Source organism: Cetorhinus maximus, chromosome 20, assembly GCF_964194155.1.
Source record: "Cetorhinus maximus chromosome 20, sCetMax3.hap1.1, whole genome shotgun sequence".
In the NCBI taxonomy this organism is placed as follows: Eukaryota; Metazoa; Chordata; class Chondrichthyes; order Lamniformes; family Cetorhinidae; genus Cetorhinus; species Cetorhinus maximus.
In genome coordinates, this window is record NC_135898.1 from 85,545,743 (window position 1) to 85,570,537 (window position 24,795).

The following is a 24,795-nucleotide window of genomic DNA, read 5'->3' on the forward strand; positions in this document are numbered from 1 at the left end:
ACAAACGCGATCGAGGTTGGCCAACGCATGACCTCATCGAGCTGCCGTAGACCGATTGGAGGCGGGGGGAGGGGGGAAAGGAGCTCGATTGCTCTGGCCGGGGCGGCCATTGGCTGAGGGAGCGAGAGAGGGCGGAGGAGGAAGAAGAAGGAGGCGGCTCCATCAACACACGGCAACAAGCTGGGCGCCGGCACCGAGACAACGGCAGAGATCAGGCGGAGGGAGCGAGCGAGCGAGCGAGGACTTACCGGAGCGTCCGAGAGCAACATGGCCGTCACCGAGCCCGTCTCCTAGCAACGCCGTGACCCCTCAGTGACCCCAGTCTACCCCTCCTCTCCCCCCACCCCCCAGTCCACCAGCTTAGTATTGTGTTCACAGAGCAGGGCTTTAGTACCATTGCAGCATTCAGACCAAAATTTTATTTGAAATAATTCTATAATATCTATTACTTCTATATATATCTTATATATTTATATATATTTATATATTTAAATAGATAATATATTGGGAGCTATGCAGCCTGCTTTGGGCACTGTTCCTACCTGGGAGGCTGCTGGAGCAGCAGAGAGTGGGGGAGAGAGGAGGAACTCTGCTGGGAGCCCCACTGCCACCACCACCAGCCCTGTCACCTGCCCCAGCAGCTCCCCTCTCAGTGCCAGCAGCCCCCTCCCCGAGCCAGAGAGCAACCCCGCAGCAGCAGAGCTCAGGACCAGACCCAAGCCCCCTCAGACCTTCGACCTCCTGAGCCTGGTGGTGGCTTTCAAGAGACTGGAGCTCTTTGCGGAGCCGCTGTACGACTTCTGGGAGATGGTGAAGTATTTAATCAGGTGTGGTGTTTATATTTTGAATGATCTTTTTCCTGTTTTAGATTTGTCACCCGATGGTCTGCAGTTTTTCTTTTGTTACTTTCTGGATGATGGCTTTTCTTTATTCAGTGAATTAAAGGGCACAGTTTCTTATTCTCGTGTGTGTGTGTGTGTGTGTGTGTGTGGGGGGGGGGGGGGTGGGGGCTGCTGGATTAGGTTAAAGAGCCTGGAATGAACATGAGTTGTTTGATGAAGGTGATATTTTTCATCGTACAGCAATGTGTTTTGAAGCAAATTTTGTTAGCCAACAGAAAATAGTTTGTCGGGCACCTTGAGCCCAGTTAAACTTTCAGCTAGTTTTGCGGAATATACTTGACTGTTAACAGGTTTGGCTTAGGAATTGTAAATCTGATGACTGTCATCACAAGAATCAAATTGAGAAGTGTTTTATTTTTATTGTTGTATCGTAGTATATTGCAGAATAAGACGTATAGCTTATTGGCTGATAATACCTTTTTAACATCTTTCACTTATGTGCTACATATACCTACAGCTTCTGTATCACTCATCTCTACGGATTCTTTACATTGGTCTCTCCAGCACGCCACTTTATTTTTTGATTTGCTCAAGGAATATAAAGTATAAGAGGTAACTGGAAGTGCGTTTGATGTGGAAGCTCTTCTTTTTTGAGAAGAAAAAGGTCATCAACAACTGGAATTGGTTGGCAGGAAAGAAAGAACATAATTCCTCAGGATGCCCAAATTGTTTTACAGCCAGTGAAGTACTTAGGAATTAAATTCACTGTGGCGATGCTGAAGTCAATTTTGGCATAGTGAGGTTCCACAAACAATAATAGACTAATGAGCGGATAATTTGGTTTCTGTGATGTTGACTGCGGGATTAATATTGGCCCAGGACACCAAAGGGGGGTGCCTCTGTTCTTCTTTGAAGAGTGCCATGGCATCTTCTACATCCACCTGAGAGGGCAGATGGAGCCTCAGTTTAACACCATCTCTAAAAGATGGCACCTCAGACAGTGCAACATTCCTTCAGTATTACACTGGAGTCTCAGCCCTGGATTTTGTGTTCCAAGTCTCTGGAGTGGGACTTGACCACGTGCATGGCCACCTGCATTGCAGATGCCATCCACTGAGCTGGGGCAGGCACCCAAATGCTTGATGCATTTACATGACAGCTGAGTGCTAATGGATGTAACGGGCACTGGTAGGTTTGGTATTTTAGAAGGCTGAATGAAATAAGCTAAAGGTTCTCTTGTTCAGAGTCAGAGTGGCCTTGCATGTTTTAATTTCACTGTTGTGTACAACTGACTGGTGAAATAGGTCGCAGTATGATTGATGCTATTGTTCTGTATACTGCAAGCACTGTTTAAAAAAAAAAAGGTTAATGCTCATCTTCATGAGTATAGGGCTTCCAAGTAACCTCTGGGTCCTGCTGGTCTGTATATTCCACACCAGCTCTACTAGTTTATGATGTCAGAATCGCATGATTAAATTTGTAAGCCAGTTGTCCTTGTCCTGGAATGGTAAGAGGATTTGGATCCTGAAATAGTAAGAGGATTTAGCTGCTGAGAGTGCGAGGTGGTGCCTTGTGAGGTGTTTGAACCAAATGTGCAGCCTGGTCATCACTGTGCGTTCCAGGCATGAGTTCCAGAGGTGTACAGTGTACCAGGGGAGCAGCAAGAGTGGGAAGCACTTTAGGTTGTCTTGAAGATGTGAAACATGCTAAATGAACAAACATGCGAAGTCACCAGAGACTGCAGAAGGACAGTGGACAATAAATTATGTCAATTGTCATCAAACCTCATTTGTTTAAATTGGCTAGTTCAAGAAATGTGGGCCACCCCTGTCCCAATAAGAGCCTCAATTATGGTATATTTCATACTGGTGATTTAATTGCAGGAAGATAGTACAGTGTTGGGAAAAAAAAAGTTTCTCCACAGCTGGGGAATTTAGAGCACACGGTCACAGCCATGGGAAGAGGTCGGCCCTTTAGGACAGATGAGAAGAAATTTCTTCACTCAGATGGTTGTGAATCTTTGGAAATCTCTGCCCCAGAGAGCTTGTGGTTGCTCAGTCATTGAGAATGTTCAACACTTGAGATTGATAGGTTTTGGGATACCAAGGGAATTAGGGGATATGGGAGTACAGCGGAAGGTGGAATTGAGATAGAAAATCAGCCTTGATCTTGTTGAATGGTGGAGCAGGCTTGAGAGGACAAGTGGCCTATTCCTCCTATTTCTTATTGTCTTGTTCTGAAATTTATAGTAAAGTAACTGTAATGAAGTTAATTCAATGTTTACGAATAGTTCAGTAATCTTGTTAGAACTCACAAAGAAATTTACTGAAGTGAATTGCGCAACTTGGAATGTAGCTTGTGATTGTCCAGTGAACGCTAATTAGGGAGTTTTTCCAAAGCACTTACATAGCTCAGTTTTGATGGACAAATTATAATCATCTTTGGTTCTCACAGTTTCCTGCTTGCTTTCCAAAACTGAACATGAAGGTTCTTTACCTTGTCAGCTGTGTGCTCTCAGTCACACTGGTAAAGTTCGGTCTGCTCCACAGTAGCCTGGGCAAGTGCAGGAATGGAACTGGTTTGTTACTGTTCCTCCCCTTCCCTTTACAAGCCTTCAGAAAAAAAACTCTTTCACAAAGCAACACAAATTAGTGAGTGAGACTCCATAGCAATGTTCCCTCTAACTTTCCTGTCCTAACTCACCAAGCCCTGTTCACCTAACACCTCTCTGCTCGCTGACCTGTGTTGGCTTCCGTCAAGCAATGTCTTGATTTTATAATTCTCACCTTTGTTTTCAAATCCTTCCCTCGCTCTGTAATCTCCTGTAGCCTCACAAGCCTCCAGTATCAGCGCTTATCTAATCCTGGTCTCTTGAGCATCCCCAATCTTAATCATCCCACCATTGGTGTCATGCTTTCAATTGCCTAAGCTCTGCAATACCCTCCGTATACATCTCCACCCCTCTTATCTTGCTTCCTTTCTTTAAGGCACCGCTTAAACCTACCCCTTTGACCAAGGTTTTGGTCATCTGACCTTGCCTTTTGCAACTTGCTGTCTAATTTTGTTTTATAATGCCCCGAATGCACCTGTGAAGGGCCTTGGGATGTTTTATTACATTAAAGGTGCTACAGAAATAAAAGTTATTGTAGACTATTTGCTGTGTGTGGCTGACTAGTTGCACAAGCGTGCATCTGAAAGGGCTTGTTGTTTGTGAGCGGCCTGCCTGTTTGTTCCTTGCGTGGTGCGTTCCTGATTCATGCCTGCACGGCTTAGAGGGAACATTGTATTTTTGGTTCACAGCGTGGTGACCATGGCTTATGTATGCTACATTAGAGGGAGCAGCAAGGGAGGGAGATATTAAGGGCATTGGACATAGAAGCAAGGCAGTGTTCCAAAATCCTGGTATTTAATTTTGTTGATATCTGTATCTGTACAGGGCACCTGTAAATGTGTTCCTGGCCTGGCACTAAATGCCATTAATTCCAGGCTAGTCAGGTTGTGCGTACTCGAGTGTCGCTGATAGGGACATCTGCTGTTGACTGTACCTTTGAATGACTTTTTTCAGTGAGGAGCAATTTTTTTCTACTCAGTGAACAATAGGCCCATTCTTGCAAGTGAACAGTAATGAACAGTGAAAGGTTTCACGTCGCTAGGCCGAGTGTTTGTATACTTACCTTGGCTTAGTTGGTCAGAAGGTTATGATATTTGAGACAACGCTCCAGTGCGGCACAGCGGCAGAGCTTTAGTTCTGACCTCCGGGCGAAACCTAGAACCAGTGTCTCATCTACCTGCGGTGCCTCATTTGTAGGGGGTGGTGGTGTTGTGTCAGTTTCACTTCTGAGTGGTTCGAATCGCTCCCACTCCCTGGGTTCTAGACCTTGGACTTATTTGGGGGTTGTGACAAAGTGCATCAGACAACTGGGTTTGGTGCAAGAAAATTTATTGAAGTCACAAATGAACTCATAACATTAGGATTACACTGAGATTATACAGATTTACAAAGTACACTTAGTTAATAATGGGGAACACACGGCATAACGAGGGAAAATCACGCTACTAATCCCCTTACCCTCGTCCCACCCCCAAAACCTAACTAAATTGAACTAGGAGAGGTCAGGGATCATGCTCACCAACCCAGGGCTCCTTGACAGTTCGAAATCCAGCCAGGTAAGCCGGTTGCAGTTTTGGGGTGCGCTCTTTGTGTCCTCTGGGGCCTGCCGTCCCCACGTGGTCCTGGTCTGTGGAATCTGCGAAGGTTCTTCAGTTGAGTGGAGGACGCGGTTGTGGATGGCCGATCTTCGTGGAGGGCTGCGGTTGCGGCCTTGTTGTCTTCAGTTGAGCCTGCCACCCCGTACCCCTCGCCATGATGTTGCCTGCGGGCCTGCAAACCTCCAGATCTTCTTGCTTAAACTCTGTTTCAACCGTTTCAAAACTGCCCACCCCCTCCTGCTAGCTGGTTTCTCTCTCTCTCTCCTTCGTAACTGACTGGGCCAGTTATACTGTCTTTCGAATTTCTTATCGGAATCCAAATCAAGGTTAGTTCTTTGTTTGATTTTGGTGGGCTTCCCCCGGTGATTGTTGTCTCGTTTTTAATGGGCTCGCATGATGTTTATCATTGTCTTCCTGCCCCCGTAACTAGTTTTGAACTGAAAGCCATTGTATGTGTGGAGTATTGATGGGTTCGCATAATCGCATCGATTGTGCCTTCCTGCCTTAGTAGTTAGTAGCGATTATTTATGCAAGATTTTGATGGGCTTTAGTTTTGTGTAACATGAAGTCTTTCTCTGGTTTGATTGTTTTAAAGGGAAGAATGCGTATTCTGTCTCCTCTCGTATGGTTTCAGGCAAAAAAAAACACACTGCACTCAACAAGCCCGGGCATGTCCAGTTCCAGGCCTTCATGGGCCTAGCCTCCTGTCTGCAGGGTTTTACACTTAACTCAGCAGTTTAAAAGTCCAAAAGTCATATCCTTGTTGATGATATGAAAAATGTGGGAAAAACTTAAAAACTCTTCACACTCACTTGCTTAAATGGACATTGAAGATCCCACATTACTATTCACAGAAGAATGTGACATTCTTCTGGTGTTGTAGCCAACATTCTTCCCTGGGAACATAGGAAATAGGAGCTGGAGTAAGCCATTTGGCCCCTTGAAACTGCTGTGCCATTCAACCAGATTGTGGCTGATCATCTACCTCAACACTATTTTCCCGCACTATCCCCATATTCCTTGATGTCTTTTAATATCTAGAAATCTATCGATCTCTGTCTTGAACATACTCAATGGTTGATCCTCCACAGCCTGGGGTTATGAATTGTACTATTGAAATGCAAGTCTTTCATTTTCCTTTATATCCAATAGAAGCAGATTCTCTTTTTTAACGCACAAATTCCATGCAATCAGTATTCATGTACTGAGGCATTCCTTTATCTCTTTTGAAATAGGCTGTTAACAGTTAACAAAAACAGAATTACCTGGAAAAACTCAGCAGGTCTGGCAGCATCGGCGGAGAAGAAATCAGTTTACGTTTCGAACCTTCATGGCCCTTCGGCAGAACAGTTAGCTTCAGTTTAGTGATGAAAGTCCTTTGTTGCACTTGCTTTGAGACTCTATTGTCTTTCCATTGCAACATCCCCATGGGTCATCATTGCTCACTTCTGGTTGCTTCAGATTGTGATAGTCAGCAACTGCCCTGGTACACCAAGGGTACTCAGCTTACTCACTGAGTCAGCTGACCATCAGGGGAAGCACACTGCAGCAACTGGTTGAGCAAGGTTTCTGTTGGCGTGGTTGTTCACACTTGCAAATAATTTGTTTGGGTTTTAAATTCCAGGAGCGAGAAGTTTTAAAAGTTAGAAGGGAAATTGGGCAGATTTATTTTACTCAAAGGCAAGTTGTGAAATAAGTTACCAGGGCGTGTCATTCAATTAGATAGTAGCAAATGGGCGGGAGAGGGATTGAGGGAGCATGGAAGCAGGAGTAGGCCATTTAGCCCTTCTAGACTGTTCTATTTAACTAGATCATGGTTGATGTGTGCCTTAACACCATCCTGTAACTTTGAATACTCTTGCCAAATGAAAACCTTATCTACTTTGTGGGGTGAATCTGCTGTTCCTTTCTGGATGGATGAGTTAAGATGGGCTAATAATCTCCTTTTATCTATATCCACCTTGTTTAAAAGTTGTTTCTAGGAATTGCTTGATAGTGTCCTCACACTTGACCACTTTTCTTTAAATGTAACAGAATCTCAGAATTTTAACGAAGGAGGCCATTCGGCCCATCGTATCTGCACTGGCTCTCCAAATGGCATTATCACCTAATGCCATTACTCTGCCTTTTCCCCGTACCCCTGTGCATTGTTTCTATTCAAATAATCATCTAATGTCCTCTTGAATGCCTCAATTGAACCTGCCTCCACCACACTTCCAGGCAGTGCATTCCAGACCCAAAACACTCATGTGAAAAAGTTTTTTCTCATGTCACACTTGCTTCTTTTGCAAATCACTTTAAATCTGTGATCTCTCATTCTTGATCCTTTTACGAGCGGGATAAGCTTCTCCTTATCTACTCTGCCCAGCCCCCTCATGATTTTGCATGTCTCTCAAATCTCCTCTTAGCTGCCTTCTCTCCAAGGAACCTCTCCAATCTGTCTTTTGAAGTTTCTCATTCCTAGAACCATTCTTGTAAACCTTTTCTGCCCTCTTTCCAATGTGTTCACATCGTTCCTATAATGTGGCACCTACAGCTGTGCACAATACTCCAGCTGAGGTCAAACGAGTGTCTTATATAAATTCAGCATAACCTCCTTGCTCTTGTACTCTATGCCCCTATTAATAAAGCCCAGGATACTATATGCTTTATTAACTGTTCTCTCCACCTGTCCTGCCACCTTCAATGATCTATGCATATATACACCCAAGTCTTTCTGCTTCTGCACCCCCTTCAAAATTTCGCCCCTTACTTTATATTGTCTGTCCATGTTCTTCCTACCAAATGCATCAGCTCACACTTCTCCGTATTGAATTTCATCTGCCACCTATCTGCCCACTCCACCAATTTATCTATGTCGCATTGACCAGACTAGGTTGGCAGTGGGGCCCTAAGGCAGAGCTCCTGGGAAGTTCCCCAGTTTATCTCAGCCATTGCCCCATATCCCTTAATGCCTTTGGTTAACAAAAATTGATCAATCTATGATTAAAAATTAACAATTGACTTAGCATGAACTGGTGTTTGCAGAAGAGTACCAAACTTTTGCCACCTTTTGCATGTAAATGTTTTAAAACTTTACTCTTGAAAGATTTGGCTCTAATTTTTTTAGACTATGTCTCCTGGCCTTAAACTCCCCGACCAGTGTTAATAGTTTCTCTCTATCAGCTCTCCTTAATATCTTGAAACCTTTAGTCAAGTCAAGGGGTGTGGTTATTCCTGTTCATGAAGAACCTGATACCGTCTGGATTTATAAATTAAACTTCTGGTAGGGGAATTCTGGTGTGTGTGTATAAATAATTTGGGACATTGGGTACATTGCTTGTTCAGTTTTTAAAAAAATGCATATAAATGAATAATAACAATGAAAGAGAATGACCCTATCACAGAGATCTAACTTTAATTAAATATGTATTAAAAACTACTCCAGTACATTAAAATAATCAGTCAGTGAGCCTCACCGAATGCATATCCTCATCCATACGTTGAATTCCAGTTAAAAGTCCTTTATTGAGAAGGGCACAAATGAGTTCAGGAACCAATTTTGTTCTGCATCTGTGGGATTGTAGCCTTTTCCCTGAATGCAGTCAGCTGCAATACTGAGACGTGGTAATTCCCCTCGTTCGTGACACTCTTTACTTTCATCAAAATTCTTTGAGCAGATTTAATCAAGAAAGATCTGCTCTTCAAATACCCTGGTTCAATAAAGAACCTTAAAGAGCCGGCTTTCCTAAGACGACAATGTCAGGCGAGACATCCGAAAAAGATAGCACTCTCAGCTGCAGCCGTAGAGAAGAGTTTCACAATTGTAGGATCTACTCAAAAGGAATTTAATTCTGAGGTAGTATAATTATGTATGCCCCTTGACCACCACAGCTGTACACAGGTTGAATTAAAGGGTACAATCATCTGCTTAGACACCTAGGTATTTGTAGTTAGTAACTACTTCAATGCCCACATCTTGAATCTTCACCGGAACAATGTCATTAACTGGCTTTATCCTAAAGTCCATAATTAGTTATTTTCTCTTGTTTTCGTTCCGTTTAAGAGAATTGTTATCTCACCATTTTGCCAACTTCTCCATGAAGTTCCTATAGTTTACTTCATTATTCTTCATGATACTCACAAGCACCCTATCATCAACATATACTTGAGGATCGTTACGTTGCTGTGCTCTCTGATCAACAATCATTCATACAGAGGATGAAAAGTAAATGTGACAGCACACACCCCTGAGGAGATCCAGTATTCGTTAACATGGGCTCCGAGTAAATCCCAGGGATTAACACCAATTGGGCCCTGTTGTGAAGGAAATCAATGAGTACGAGAGTAGGATTGACATCAAGGTTTTTCAATTTTTCAATAAACTCGATTGGTTTCATGGTATTAAAATCTGAAGAGAAATCAACAAAGAGCATTGTTGCCTAATCTATCCGTGTGTTGTTGGATTAGATGGACCAAGGTCAGAACAGCATCGTCCACTGATTTATGAGATTGATAGGCAGACTATAACTGATCAAATGTGGAATAAGAGGATCTAAAAGACGCTTTGACACAACGTGCTTGAAATAATGCCCTTTTAGGGAAGGAAATCTGCCATCCTTTCCTGGTCTGGCCTACATGTGACTCCAGACCCACAGCAATGTGCTTGACTTTTAACTGCCCTCTGAAATGGCCTAGCAAGCCACTGAGTTCAAGGGTAATTAGGGATTTGTAACAAATGCTGGCCTTGTCAGTGACATCCCACATCCCATGAAAGAATAAATTAAAAAAAAATACTTCATGACTATCGATGCAAGAACAACTGTTCGATAATCATTCAGCTCAACTGGTCGCGACTTCTTAGCAACCAGGGCGATGATGGCTGATTTCCAGCAGCGCGCATGTCAAAGAATTTCTGAAAGACCGGAGAGAGAGTTAATTGCCAAATGATGAGCGCGTTCATTAAGAATTTTCCCGCTGATCAGATCTGGGCCGCATGCTTTCCGTGGATTCACTGGCTTGAATTACTTCTCTACCTCCCATTTGTTGGTATTAGCACAAAGCCCTTCTAGTTCACTAAGTGAAGCCTGCTGCAGAATTCCCACACTATACAGCTTGCCCCTCCAATTTCATAGGGTTTGTCCATCGTTGGCCTTCCAGTGAGAGTGCCGGTTATTTCAGAATTGCAAGTAAATTTGTTTAAAAGCAAAAAACTGCGGATGCTGGAAATCCGAAACAAAAACAAAAATACCTGGAAAAACTCAGCAGGCCTGACAGCATCTGCGGAGAGGAATACAGTTAACGTTTCGAGTCCGTATGACCCTTCACCAGAATGGTGAAGTTCTGGTGAAGAGTCATACGGACTGGAAACGTCAACTGTATTTCTCTCCGCCAACGCTGTCAGGCCTGCTCAGTTTTTCCAAGTAAATTTCTTTTCTAGTTTTCCACTCGGCTTGAATTGGTTTCATGCTGCCTGAAACTCATTTTGTTTTAGCCCTTTAAAGCGTTGAAGTTAAACTTACAGAATGTAAGTCCAGTGTCATAGTCCAAGCTAACTTGAAAGAGGTCTGATTCTGCACCTTCCAAAAATCCAACTCCGCTTTGCGGGGTTAGAGTGGACCTGACTCCATGTTTCGACTGCATTTATACTATAATTACAGAATCATGCAGCACGGAAGGAGACCATTTGACCCATCATGCCTGTGCGGGCTCTTTGAAAGAGCTATCCAATTAGTTCTACTGCCCCATTCTTTCCCCGTAGCCCTGCAAATTTTTTCCTTTTCAATTAGATATTCAATCCCCTTTTTGGAAATTACTATTGAATGTTCTTCCACCACCCTTTCAGGTAGCACATTCCAAATCATCATAACTTGCTGCATAATTAGAAATCTCTTCATCTACCCTTTACCATTTTCCACTGGTGCTGCAGTTATGCTACAAATGCACCTTTTAAAGAAAATAAAATGATGAGTTTTACTGGTATAACCTGATCCAGCACCTTTAGGAATACTGGAATGATGGACAAGATAATGAACCTATTGTATTCGATGTTCCTTCCCTATCAGTTTAATCTGAATTGCCATTAAATGGTAGTGTGAGTAAATTATATTCCAGATGTATCATTAATAAATACGTTTCTTTTTGATGAGAAGCAAGAGGTCAATTTTAATGTTCAAATGTAATGGCTATAAATACTTTTTCCCTCCTGGTTTTTCTCCAAATTTATAATAATTTTGCATTTGTGATATTTTATGACATTGTTTAAATTTTGAGGGCCTGTATTGCGTAGGAAAATCAGAAAGCGATTCAACAGCCTTGACCAGAACAAGGCACTGGGTAATTCTATTTTTTGTGCAACTTGAAAGTTTATTTGATGAACAAAGGCTTTTTAGTCGAGAGTGGGATAGCTGCCGTTAAATTTTCTGCTGTCTCCCAGCCAGATATCCCCATCAATGCAGTTTTTAATGTGGAGTCAAAGGATAATGAACTGAGATCCTGACTGACCCCACATCTCCTTGGAGCAGAGAAGGTTAAGGAAAGTTTGAAGGGAGGTGTTCACAATTATGAGGAGGTTTGGCTGAGTAAATAAGTGAGAAACTGATTCCAGTGGCAGGACAGCTGATAGCCAGAGGACACTGGTTTAAAGTAGTTGGTGAAAGAACTAGTGAGGGAGGTAAGGATTTTTATTTTATACAGCGAGTAGCTAGGATCTGCAATGCACTGCTTGAAAAGATGGTGGAAGCAGATTCAATAGTGGGTTTCAAAAAGAATTTGGATGTATGCTTGAAAAAGAGAAATTTTCAGAGCTATGGGCAAGAGCAGGGGAGTGGGACCAATCAGACGGCCACTTCAGCATGCTGTTACAGGCACGATGGGCCAAATAGCCTCTTCCTGCCCTGTTTGTGTCTACGATTTGATAAGCTATGGTTGCAGCTTTGCTTCAATGAAACTGTAGCTGCCAGTCTTGGGCAGGTAGCTGCAGTCAATATGTACCCTGAAGTTGGCGTATTATTAAGGACCTTACTAATTCGGGCAAAGGGATGCTGCCAGATTTCTTAATCAAGCTTACTATTTTGCAGGTGGAAAGCACCCAAATGCTCCATGATGTGCTGTGTCACACTCAACGTGTTATTCCTGACACTCAGTGAAGGTAAGATGTGAATCGTTAAATTAATTATTTTTTCTTCTTTCCTGGGATATGGGTGTCGCTGCCAAGGCCAGCATTTGTTGCCCACCCCTAATTGCTCTTGAACTGAGTGGCTTGCTAGGCCATTTCAGAGAGCAGTTAAGAGTCAACCATATTGCTCTGGGCCTGAAGCCATATGTAGGCCAGACCAGGTGAGGATGGCAGATTTCCTTCAGATGGATTTTACAACAATCGCCTGGTTTCAACTGGTTTCATGGTCACCAGTACTGAGACTAGTTTTTATAATTCCAGAATTTTATCAATTGAATTTAAATTCCACCAGCTTCCGCGGTGGGATTGGAACCCATGTCCCCAGAGCATTAGCTGGACCTCTCCATTACTAGTCCAGTGATGTTACCACTACCCCACTGTCTCCCCTAAAGTGGTCCCCATTATGGAGAGTGATTGGCGACTGACCTTTTACCTATTAGACTTGTGCCTTAATCCTGCCCAGATTAATTGGACCTGTGTCTCCTGTACTGACTGTAAAGGTTTCAATGTGAAATAAATTTAGATAAACTCAGTCCAGTTTCATGTGGGCTTGAAAGGGTATTAACTTGGCACTAAATTGGTAATCTCATAATCATAGAATCTTGCAGCAGAGAAGGAGACCATTCGGCCCATTGTGTTGAAGGGGTCTCCCATTTAAGATGGAGATGAGGAATTTCTTCTCTCAGAGGGTCATTAATCTTTGCAATTCTCTACCCCAGAGAGCAGTAGAGACTGGGTCATTTGAGAATACTCGAGGCTGAGTTAGACAGATTTTCGATCTACAAGGGAGTCAAGGGTTATGGGAGGCAGATAGGAAAGTGGAGTTAAGACCCCGATCAGATCAGACATGATCTTGTTTAATGGAAGAGCAGGCTCGAGGGGCCAAATGGCCTATTCCTGCTCCTGCTTTTTACGTTCTTAATATGTTCTTTACTGCTTGTGTTGGTTAAGACCCCAGCCTGTTCTCGGGAATTAAAAACATTGCAGTGGTGCAAGAGGGGATGCTATCCTGATGCAAAGGTGCATGACATCTACTGCTGTAGCTTTGACGGAAGATTGATCGAAATCCTAGAGCAGTCTCCTAAATGGCTGCCTCTGGACTTTCTCCAAAGCTCATGGCGGGAGGTCGGGAGAATGGCGATAGAAATTCTACTCATTTATTAGGACCCCACGTATGTAACCTGTGCTCCACCTGATCTGGTAATGCTTGTATGGAGCACGAGAGGAAGCTTAGCTCCTCATCTAACCCATCTTGCAGGACTTGACGCTGACACGCAGGCTACCTGAAAACGCTCCTCTCCCCAGCAGTAAACATCCCTCCATTTGAGTGCAAAGTTCATACGCGGTTTTTTTTTTCCTTTGGAAGCTTGTACTTAGTGGTCACTTATTGTCTTGTTTTCTCTGCAGCTGGCTGGTTCATCCTGCTTGCAGTATTTATCTCTACCCCTGCCATACTTGGGTATTTGCAGGATTGCTGCCAGGAACAGCTCACCGAGCAGGCCCTTGTGAGACGGAAAAGTCACAGTGTCCGGAGAGAGGATCTTCAGAAGGTCAAAATCACCAGACAGGAAGCTCTGGTAGAAATCAAAACTTTGTGAGTTTATCTCAGTTTGGTGATAGTGCATTGCGGTGATGGTATTTACATTTGTAACTCAGGATGTCCCAAAGCACTTTTTATAGCCAATAATGTACTTTTGGAAATGTAGTCACTGTTGTAGTGCAGGAAAATATAGGGAAGGGCAGCACAGGGGTATGTTACTAGGCTAGTGATCTGGATAATAATCCCACCATGGGAACTGGAGAATTTGAATTCAATTAACTAAATAAATCTGAAATAAAAAGCTGTTAAATTATCAGATTGTCATACACGCCCATCTGATCCATTAATGTGCTTTAAGGAAGAAAACCTGCCATCCTTACCTGGCCTGTGCCTATGTCTGATACCAGGTCCACAGCAATGTGGTCGATTCTCAACTTGTCTCTGAAATGGCCTAACAAGCCACTCACTTGCATTCAAGAAAGCGGCTCACCACCACCACTTTCTCGGGGGCAATTAAGGACAGACAATAAATGCTGGCCTTGCCAGTGACATGCCAAACCTCATGAATGAATAATAAAGAAAGGTGTGGCTGCTAATACACACACAGCAAGGTCCCACAGCAACAAGACAATGATCAGGTCATCTGGTTTAGCGATGCTGGTTGTAGGATGAATGTTGGTGAGGGCGATGGAGAGAGCTCCCCCTGCTCTTTGAAATACTGCCTTTTGCATCCTTTTTACATCTTTCACTTCCACCTGAGAGGGCAGTTTGATGGCACCTCTGACACCGCAAGCACTCCTGCAGTACTGCCCCTGGGAGTGTAATGAGCCCGAATTTTGTGCTCAAATTTCTGCAAATGGGGCTTGAACCCAAACCTTTTGACTCAGAGATGTGAGTGCTATCCACTGGGTCAAGGCTGACACAGTAATCTCTTTCCCCTCATTACAGCTGAGGCATTCAAACCTTATACCATGGGTCAAAAGCTGTGGAGTTTTTGTGGTTGTATTTTTCTTTTACTTTGTTGTTTTGAAAAGGGTTATTCTTGGGGCTGCTGCGTCTTTGGTGAATAAGTTACACATAGAAACACCGAAATTCTGTTAGGATCCAAAGCTTGAAGTATATGCAAATTAATGAGAATATTGACTGTAACCTCCTTAAATGGCTTGAGAGGCTTCTAAGTACTTGCCCTGGCACCAACAAAGGCCAAAAAGATAAGATACTTGTTCGCTTTTAGAGGATTTCTGTGCCATAACAGCAGCAGTTTTTGAATATACGCCCTTTTTTAATCCACCACGTACTTGTAAAAATTTAAATTAGAGTTTTACACAAGAGTTTGTATTACCCAGCACTTGGATTTAAGCAACATAGATGGGATTTTAATGCCAAAATCAATTAAATTATCAGATTACTTTAAATTAAGAGGACCACAGGATATTGGTACTTGGAGCACAAAGATTGCCGTCAGACTGTAGTAAACTGGTCATGTTGCATCCTGATTTCAGCTGGTTGAGGAAATGGGTGTTCAATGATCTTTAGCTCCAAACTCCTCCCAACCATTTCCCCTCAACACAATGTCATGCTATCAAATTCTCAGAAGCTATCGCGGGGAGGAAAGGTCACTCTTTTTGGTTTATTGTATCTTTTGTTTTCAAACAGAGTGCTTGCTTTGCCTGTTTCCGCCTTTTCCTATCCCACGTTTCTCCCCACACACTTGATCCTGTCATTCTGTTGTTCTGTCATGGAAGTGGCAGATTTATGTATAGCCAACATGAAAACAGAAACAACTTTTTTTTATCATTCATGGGATGTGGGCGTCTCTGGCTAGGCCAGCATTTTTTGCCCATCCCTAATTTCCCTTAAGAAGGTGGTGGTGAGCTGCCTTCTTGGACTGCCGTAGTCCCTGTGGTGTAAGTACACCCACAATGCTGTTAGGGAGGTAATTCCAGGAATTTGACCCAGCAACAGTGAAGGAAAGGTGATATATTTCCAAGCCAGGATGGTGAGTGGCTTCGAGGGGAACTTCCAGGTTGTGGTGTTTCCATGTGTCTGCTGCTCTTGTCCTTCTAGATGGTAGCGGTCGTGGGTTTGGAAGGTGCTGTCTAAGGAGCTTTGGTGAATTCCTGCAGTGCATCTTGCAGCTGGTACACACTGCTGCCACTATGCGTTGGTGGTGGAGGGAGTGAATGTTTGTGGATGGGGTGCCAATCAAGTGGGCTACTTTGACCTGGATGGGTCAAGCTTCTTGAGTGTTGTTGGAGCTGCACTCGCCCAGGCAAGTGGAGAGTATTCCATCACACCCCTGACTTGTGCCTTGTAGATGGTGGACAGGCTTTGGGGAGTCAGGAGGTGAGTTACTCACCACAGGATTCCTAGCCTCAGACCTGCTCTTGTAACCATTTATATGGATAGTCCAGTTCTGTTTCTGGTCAATGGTAACCGCCAGGATGTTGAAAGTGGGGGATTCAGTGATGGTAATGCTATTGAGTGTCAAGGGGCGATTGTTAGATTCTCTCTTGTTGGAGATTGTCATTGCCTGTCACTTGTGTGGTACAAATTTTACTTGCCACTTGTCAGCCCAAACCTGGATGTTGTCCAGGCTTGGTTCATTTGCACATGGGCTGCTTCAGTATCTGAGGAGTCACAAATGGTGCTGAACATTATGTAATCATCAGCGAACATCCCCATTTCTGATTCCCCACTTCTGACCTTATGATGGAAGGAAGGTCATTGATGAAGCAGCTGACGATGGTTGAGCCTAGGACACTACGTTGAGGGACTCCTGCAGTGATGTCCTGGAGCTGAGCTGATCTCCAACAATCACCACCATCTTTCTTTGTGCTAGGTATGACTCTAGCCAGCAGAGAGTTTCCCCCCTAATTCCCATTGACTCCAGTTTCGCTAGGGCTCCTTGATGCCACACTGTGTCAAATGCTGCCTTGATGTCAAGGGCAGTTACTGTCACCTCTTTAAACTCCTGCAGTAAAGACTGACTTGGGATATTTACTACATCAATGGCACTGTATGAATACATCTTGTTGCGTACATAACAATATTGCAAAGTAATTTGTTGTACTAAAATTATGACCCCCCTTTTCCAAAGCCTCAATCATTCCCGGTCTAAAGCATCTTTGTTATTTGTATAGGCTAAAAGAGCTGGGACTCCATATTTAAGAGAAGCACAGACAGATGGAGTAGAATATATCTATTGTGAAGATATCACAATTTTGTGCAACAGGCAGGGTGGATCAGAGAGTCTTTTCCTGGTCTGTCATTGTTTGTGCATATATTTGAAGTGCTTTGAGATACCAGCTCCAGATTTGACGATTACAATTCTCTCCTGGTCGCCCTCCAGCCGCCACCCTACATAAATTTCAGCTTATCCAGAATTCTGTAGGCTGTATTCTATCCCACGCTAAATCCCAGTCACCCATCGCCCCTGTCCTGACCAACACTGGCTTCCTGTGCTCCAATGTCTCATTTTAAAACACACTTTTGCTCAAATTGTTTAATTGCTTTCCCTCCTACAGCTACCCTCTTTAACTTGGTTCCTGTAACTCCAGCCTCTTGTACATCCTCCTCTCCCTCTATGGGTGGTCACGTCTACAGCTTCCTAGGCTCCATCTTTGAAACTTCTTCCCTTTTTTCTTCTTTCATATGGCTTTAGGAGGAGAAACTGTTGTCACAGTTTTAATGCCAAGTTCCCTAAATGGTCCGATGCCCTGCTAGAAAGCAAGTGTAACTCCAGGATGTTGCCCTCAAACCTGAGTCGGGGCAAGATGTTATTGTGTACTCCATGGTTTGGTCAGGGTTTCTGCATTTGCAGCCTGGCGCGGTTTTGAGGTGCCACTTGCACATCAGGTGGTCCACATCAGCCATGTCCTGTCCGTGTCCTGTTGAGGGGTGTCCACGTGCTCCGGGGGAGATTGAAGCCTGGTTGTTGAGATGTTGGGTCAGATTGTTTATTTGGGAGGGCGGTTTCTGCCCAAGCTTTATTCCAGGTTTCATCAGTGTTGTGGAGGGGATTTTGTAGAGCCATGTGGTGAGTTGAGGAGTCTTGAAGGTTCATGTGGATGGGGAGGTCCAGGTTGTTGCTGCTGCTAAGAGTTATTTCTGTGCGTGTTCCTGCGTCCCGTTGAATGGAGGGAGGGGCAATATATGAGAGGCCTGGTAACCACTGAAAAAAAATTTATTCCCTAAACCCTTCTCTCTCTCCCTCTCTCTGCTGTGCTTGGGATCTTTCTCTCTCTCTTTCCCCTGCTTACGCTTACTCTCTCTCCCGCTTGCTTTCTCTCCCCTGCTCACTTAGGCTCACTCTCCCTCCCTCCAGCTCTCTTCCATCCCGTTCTCCCCCTCCTCTCCCTGATGTTTGGTAGGAAGTTCCAGAAATTTGACCCTGTGATGATGAAGAAACTGTAATATATGCCCAGGTTTTGGGGGGAGGTGGGGTGGGGTTGTGTGACTTGAAGGGGACCTTGTTGCCTGATTTGGAAGTCCTGGTGTTGCTATATGCCTGTTGTCCTTACCCTTCTAGGTGGTGGAAATGTGGAAGTTGTGGGTCTGAGGGGAGGTGCTGCATAGAAGCCTTGGCAACTTGCTGTAGTGTAGTTAGAACACACAGCAGACACCAGTGGTGGGGAGAATGGCTGTTGAAGCTTATGAGTAGTTTGCCAGTCAAATGGACTGCTTTTTATAGAATGGTGTCAAGCTGCCAAGTGCTGCACCCATCCAGGTAAAGGGAAAGCATTCTCCTTACTTTTACCTATTAGGTGTTGAGGCTTTGAGGAGTCAGGAAGTGAGTCACTTACCTCAGGATACCCACCTCTGACCTAATTTAATATCCCCAGGATATTGATGGTGGGAGACTCAGTGATGGGATATTCGCGTGAGATGGTTAGGCTTCTGCTTGTTGGAGATGATCAGTGACTGGAACCTATGTGATGCAAATGTAACCTGCCACTTATCAGGCCAAGCCTGGCCATTTTCCAGATCTTTCTGCATGTGAACACAGACTACTTTGTCTGAGGTGATGTGAATGGAGTTGAATACTGCAATTGAACAGCTTCACTTTTGACCTCTCCTTGCAGGCTGCCCACCTTACATCCTTCATAAACTTGAGCTTATCCAAAACTCTGCTGCTTGTGATTTAACTCGCATCAAATCCCATTTACCCATCAGCCCTGTGCTTTCCAACCACATAAGCTCCTGCTCTGGCAACAGTATCACAGTATCTTTACAATGCAGAAGGAAGCCATTGGGCCCATTGAGCCTGCACTGGCTCCCTGAAAGAGCATTCCACCTAGTCCCTCTCCCCTGCCTTACCCCCATAACCTTGCACATTCTCTCTTTTCAGGTAGCAATCCAACTCCCTTTTGAATGCCTCAATCGAACCTGCTTCCACCACTCTTTCAGGAAGTTTGTTCTAGACTCCAACCACCCTCTGGGTGAAAAAATTTTTCCTCACATCACATTTACACCTTTTGCCAATTATTTTGAATCTGTGCCCTCTAGTTCTTGATGTTCTCTTGAGTGGGAACAGTTTCTCACTATTTACCCTATCCATACCCCTCAGGATCTTGAACACTTCTATCGAGTCTCCTCTCAGCCGCCTTTTCTCCAAGGAAAAAAGTCCCAACCTCTCCAATCTATCCTCATAGCTACAGTTCTTTATCCCTGGAATCATTCTTGTGAATCTCCTCTGTACTCTCTCTCCAAAGCTTTCACATCCTTCCTCAAGTATGGTGCCCAGAACTGGACGCAGTACTCCAGATGAGGTCTAACTAGTGTCGTATACAAGTTCAACATGACCTCCTTACTCTTGTACTCAATGCCCCTATTAATAAAGCCTAAGATATTATATGCTTTATTAAGTGCTCCCTCAACATGTCCTGCCATCTTCAATGACCTGTGTATGTATGCACCGAGGTCTCTTTGTTCCTGCAGCTCCTTTAGAGTTTCTCCCTTTATTTTACACTGTCTCACCATATTTTTCCCGCCAAAGTGAATCGCCTCACATTTCTCTGCATTGAACTTTGTCTGCCCAATCCACCAACATGCCTATGTTCTTTTGCAGTTCAAGACTATTCCCATCACAGTTGATAACATTTCCAATCTTTGTATCATCTGCAAATTTTAAGTCCTCATTCTTGTTTTCAAATCCCTCCATGTACCCCCCCCTCCCCCCCCAACCAAATCCCCGTCTGTAATCTGCTTTGCCCTGATGGCCCGTCAAGATCTCTGCACACCTCCAATTCTGTCATTTCTCGATTTTCCTTCTGCCATTGGCGGTCATGCTTTCTGCTGCCGAGGCTCTAAACTCTGGAATTCCCTCCTAAACCTCCACACCTCTGTATCTTGTTCCTCAGTTAAGGTGCTCCTTAAAGTTTTAGCTCTTTGACCAAGCTTTCGATCACCTGCCCTAATGTCTCCTTACAAAAGCAAAATAATGCGGATGCTGAAAATCTGAAGTAAGGATAGAAGATGCTGGAAATAATCAGCGGGACTAGCAGCATCTGAGAGAAACAGTTAATATTTCAAGTCGTGACCTTTCATAAGTAACTCGGTGTTGAATTTTGTTTGATAATGCTCTGTGAAGTGTCTTGAGATATTTGACTATGCTAGAGGTGATGTATAAATACAAGTTATTGTTTTAACAGGGGAAAATAATTATGAAGCATCTTAAAATAGGTGGGCTTGCACTGGCAAATTCTTCGTGCCTATAGCTGAGATGATTGACCTTCTACGATCTGTTGAAGATACCCTGCATGCTAAACAGCAGAAGCAGAATGCTGTAGTTAGCTAGACAATCCCAAACAAATGGATCAGGTCAAAGCTCTACCACTTCAAGTCACAAATGGTGGTGTACAATTTAAACAACCAATAAGAAGATTTTAAAATGCGATATATTACATATATGTTACATTCACATTATGTTGAGGCAGCTCCATGAACGTCTCCATTTTCAATGACGACGGAGCCCAACATTGCATTGGTGTAAAAGACGAGGCTGAGGTGCTTGCAACCATGTAGCCATCTTCAGCCAGAATTACAGAACCAATGCTCCTCCTCTGCCTGCTCCTGAGATTTCCACCATCACAGATATAAGTTTTTGGGCTAATTTGATTCATTCTGCCCAAAATCCAGAAATGGCTGAATGCACTGGGCACAGCAAATGCCATGGGTCTTGACAGCATCATCGTTGTAATGCTGAAGATGTGTGCTCCAAACCTAGTTACATGGGACCTTTCGTTAGGACATTGGGGTTGGGTTATAGGGTTCCAATCCACTGCAAGGGCCGTAAACCCCTTTCCCTGACACAAATGTACTTTTTTAAAAAGCTTATTTTGCTCTTGAAAGCCAGCCTTTTCCAATTTTAATTGGAGTCAGCATTCTTTAAAGTGCCTCTGCATTCTTCCTGTGACATTTTGCGTTTGTTCCAACGCGCCTCTCATAGCCTTACAGGAAGTGTGTGTGTGAATTGATCATATTTCTAGTTTAATCCAACATATGTCTTGTCAAACTAATTTCTTACAATTTCTCTGGCACATTTCTTCATGTATTCTTGGCATCCGTTCATGTTTTCAATTTAATTTGTTGGGGAGGTAAGGAAAAGCTGCCAGTATTGCTTGGGAGAGTGTTTCAGTCAGTTCTGTCAAAGGATTACTATGAATTACAGCTCCAGTTTACTTGAAATTTATCGTGCTTAATACTAATTTTTTTTTTGAGAAGTCCACATGCCACAGGATTGAAAGTGTTGGAAAAGTTGGTCAGGAATCTGAAGGGGAAAGTTCAGTTAACTTTAGTGCATGACCCTTTGTGAGAAATATCCTGCTTCACTTTGCCAGAGTGACTCCATTGGTAGCATTCTTGCCTCTTGAATCAGAGTTGTGGGCTTGAGCCTCCCAGCAATGGGATTTGAGTGCGTGAACTAGACTGACACACCATTGGAGTGCTGAGGGAGTGCTGAACTGTCGGAGCTCCCATCCTCTGGTCAGGATGTTAAAAATAAGGTCGCGTCTGCCCGGTTCAACGTGTCATGAATGATGCAGCGCCATTATTTGGGAAAAGAACAAATACGATTTTTCCTGGTGTCCTGACCAACGTTCTGTGCTTGACCTCCAAAAATAGGCCTGAAATGGTCATTTATTTCATTTATGGCATATTTCTGACCAAAGTCAGTTGACGTATTCCTTTTATAAAATAATTTTCTTTGCCCAATATTCAATCTTAACTAGTCTGTTTGCACATTTTCAACATTTTCTGCTTTTGTTTTTGATTCATAGCATTTGTAGATTTTCCATTTTTCCACCTTGTGTTTTAGTAATAGGGATGAAGTGTGAGATTGTAAAAGTTCATAAGTTCCCAACTATAATGGAAGAAACTCAACACCTGTTAATAAAGCAAAAAGCAAGTGGCATCCCCAACACTAATTCAGTACACAGAGATTGGGTAAAGGCTTGCTTTTCCAGTGGCAGCCTTTCTGTAGCTTTCAAATTCCAATATTCTTTTCTTTTTTTTCTACTATCTGTTGTTAATGTGTTCAGTCAGCTGGATGTCATAGAGGTCTACAGCACAGAAAAAGGCCCTTCGGCCCATCGAGTCTGCACTGGTCAAACAAGTACCTAGCTATTCGAATCCCATTTTCCAACACTAGGCCCAAAGCCTTGTGTGCCATGGCATCGCAAGTGCACGTCCAAATACTTCTTAAATGTTATGAGGGTGTCTGCCTCTACCATCCTTTCAGGCAGTGAGTTCCAGATTCCCACCATCCTCTGGGTGAAAAAAATCTTCCTCACATCCCCTCTAAACCTCCTGCCCTTTACCTTAAATCTATGTTCCCTGGCTATTGATCCCTCCACCTAGGGGAAAAGTTCCTTCCTGTCTACTCCATCTATGCCCCTCATAATTTTATACACCTCATTTATGTCCCCCCTCAATCTCCTCTGCTGCAGGGAAAATAACCCCAGTCTATCCAATCTCTCCTCATAACTAAAATTCTCCAGCCCAGGCAACATCCTGGTAAATCTCCTCTGCACTCTCTCTAGTGCAATCACATTCTTCCTATAATGTGGATTTCAGAACTGCACGCAATACTCTAGCTGTGGCTTAACCAGCGTTTTATACAGTTCCAGCATAACCTCCCTGCTCTTTTATATTCTATGCCTCATCGTTCTATGAAGGTTAGCAGCGCTTTGAAGTAGGGTCATATGGACTTGAAACGTTAGCTCTGTTTCAGCCTCCACAGCTGCTGCTAGGCCTGCTGATTTTTTCCAGCATTTTCTGAATCTGCCTACCTTACCTGGCCTGGCCTACACCTGACTCCAAGCTCACAGTAATGTTGTTGACTCTTAACTGCCTTGTCACCGATGCCCAGATTCCATGAAAGAATAGAACAAAAACTTGGAGTGGTTGGCTGCTGTAGCATAGTGACTGTTTCCTGTGCAGCAATTCCTGACGTGAGGGGGCAGTCATGCTGTATATAGCTCATCCGTCACACCCTTCCAATATTTAATAGTGGGAGTTGTCATCGTTCATTTGAGATTGAAGAAGACGGCCAGAATATCATCTAATTTCCTGCAGAGAGTTCTGTGATGACTGTTGAGATCTATTGATGCAGATTGAACAGTGGATCCTGGATACACTGGGGCTGAAATTTTGATTTTACAAGCAAGACTTCCTCAGCCGGTGTATACCTTCAGCATCATCAACGCGACGGGCCTGATAGTGGGAGGTACCTTCATGAATGGCTTTTCGCTGGAATTTCTCACCCTGAGCGAGTTGCTCCCATTTATGGACATTTATTTTTCTCTATGTTTCAGTCATTTTGAAGCAGTCTTTAATGTCTCTTTTGCTCACCATGAAAATCGCATCCTAGTTGCCAATGTGTCACAAACGATCTTCCTTGGGAATCATTCGTCAGATGAGAAGACACACAGAGATCATTCAGCCCATTGTGTAACATGTGGCCTGATCGTCAAAACTATGCCTTCATGATCGGAATATCATTAGCTTGGTATGTTGTGTCAGGCATTTTTTTGAAGAACATCCATGTGCATGGTCTAGTCTCACCATCTGATCTTCATTAATTGTCTCAGGCAGCTTAGGTGAAAATGATTCAGTGTGAGTACAATAACACGGAAAGAATGTATCTTGGCTGGAGCATGATGACCCATGTTCATCCCCCTTTGAAATCATGCAGCTTTTGATCAATACATACCTATGTGAGCTAGGGCTGCTTGATAAGAGTTGCTTAACAAATTGCGGAGTTTCAGTCTGTCCAAATAAATCAATTTGCAAGCATTGACTTAATCGGCAAGATCATAGGACAGTTCTGTACTTGGCCCTCGTATCTATGTTCCAACATTGGCCACGGTTTTCTAACGCCAGTCAGTCTGGGAGGAATCTGTAACCAAAGAATTTGCATTTTAGATTTGTGTGCACGTCACCGCCAATTCCATACACAAATTTAGTTACAGTTTTGAGGACTGTCTGATCAACTTTTAAATCTAGGAATCAGTTGCAAACCAACCCCGTGTCAAATCGGGAGCTTGCCCATGTCTTTCTGGAACAGCATTTGCATTCGTGGTACAGTCTGTTTCTAGGGGACCTTGCAGTTCAGCCAGTATTCCTCTGGGCTTGCCAAAAAACACACAAGTCATTTATGAAATACATGTAAGGAATTTAGGAGATTCTTCTTTACCCAGAGGGTGGTTAGAATGTGGAGCTTGCTTCCACAAGGGACAATTGAGGTGAATAGCATTGAGTCCTTTAAAGGGAAAAAGACTTGTGTTTATATAGCACCTTTTTATAGGATGTTCCAAAGGGCTTTATAGCCAATGAAGCACTTGTGAAGTGTAGTCACTGTTGTTATGTAGAAATGAGGCAGCTGATTTGTGCACAGTAGGCTTCCACAAACAGCAAGATGATCAGTTTTAATCTGTTCTTGCTATATTTGTTGAGAGATAATTACTCACCAGGGCAATGGGCATAGCTCTCCTCCGCGTCTTTGCAGTAGTTCCATGGAACCTTCTACATCCACCTGAGAGGGTGGA

At 43.6% G+C, this 24,795-nt stretch overlaps 1 protein-coding gene across 1 annotated transcript in view; it reads left to right on the forward strand.

Annotated features, from left to right (window-relative positions):
* Positions 1 to 203: 203 nt before the first annotated feature.
* The window catches only part of zfyve27 (zinc finger, FYVE domain containing 27), a 168,350-nt gene continuing 143,758 nt past the window's right edge, over positions 204 to 24,795 (forward strand). Inside the window, exons 1-3 of the mRNA XM_078565097.1 lie at positions 204 to 827; positions 12,110 to 12,180; positions 13,615 to 13,801. Coding sequence (XP_078421223.1) covers positions 514 to 827; positions 12,110 to 12,180; positions 13,615 to 13,801 — 572 coding nt within the window. The 5' untranslated portion in view covers positions 204 to 513. The remainder of the gene's footprint in view (positions 828 to 12,109; positions 12,181 to 13,614; positions 13,802 to 24,795) is intronic.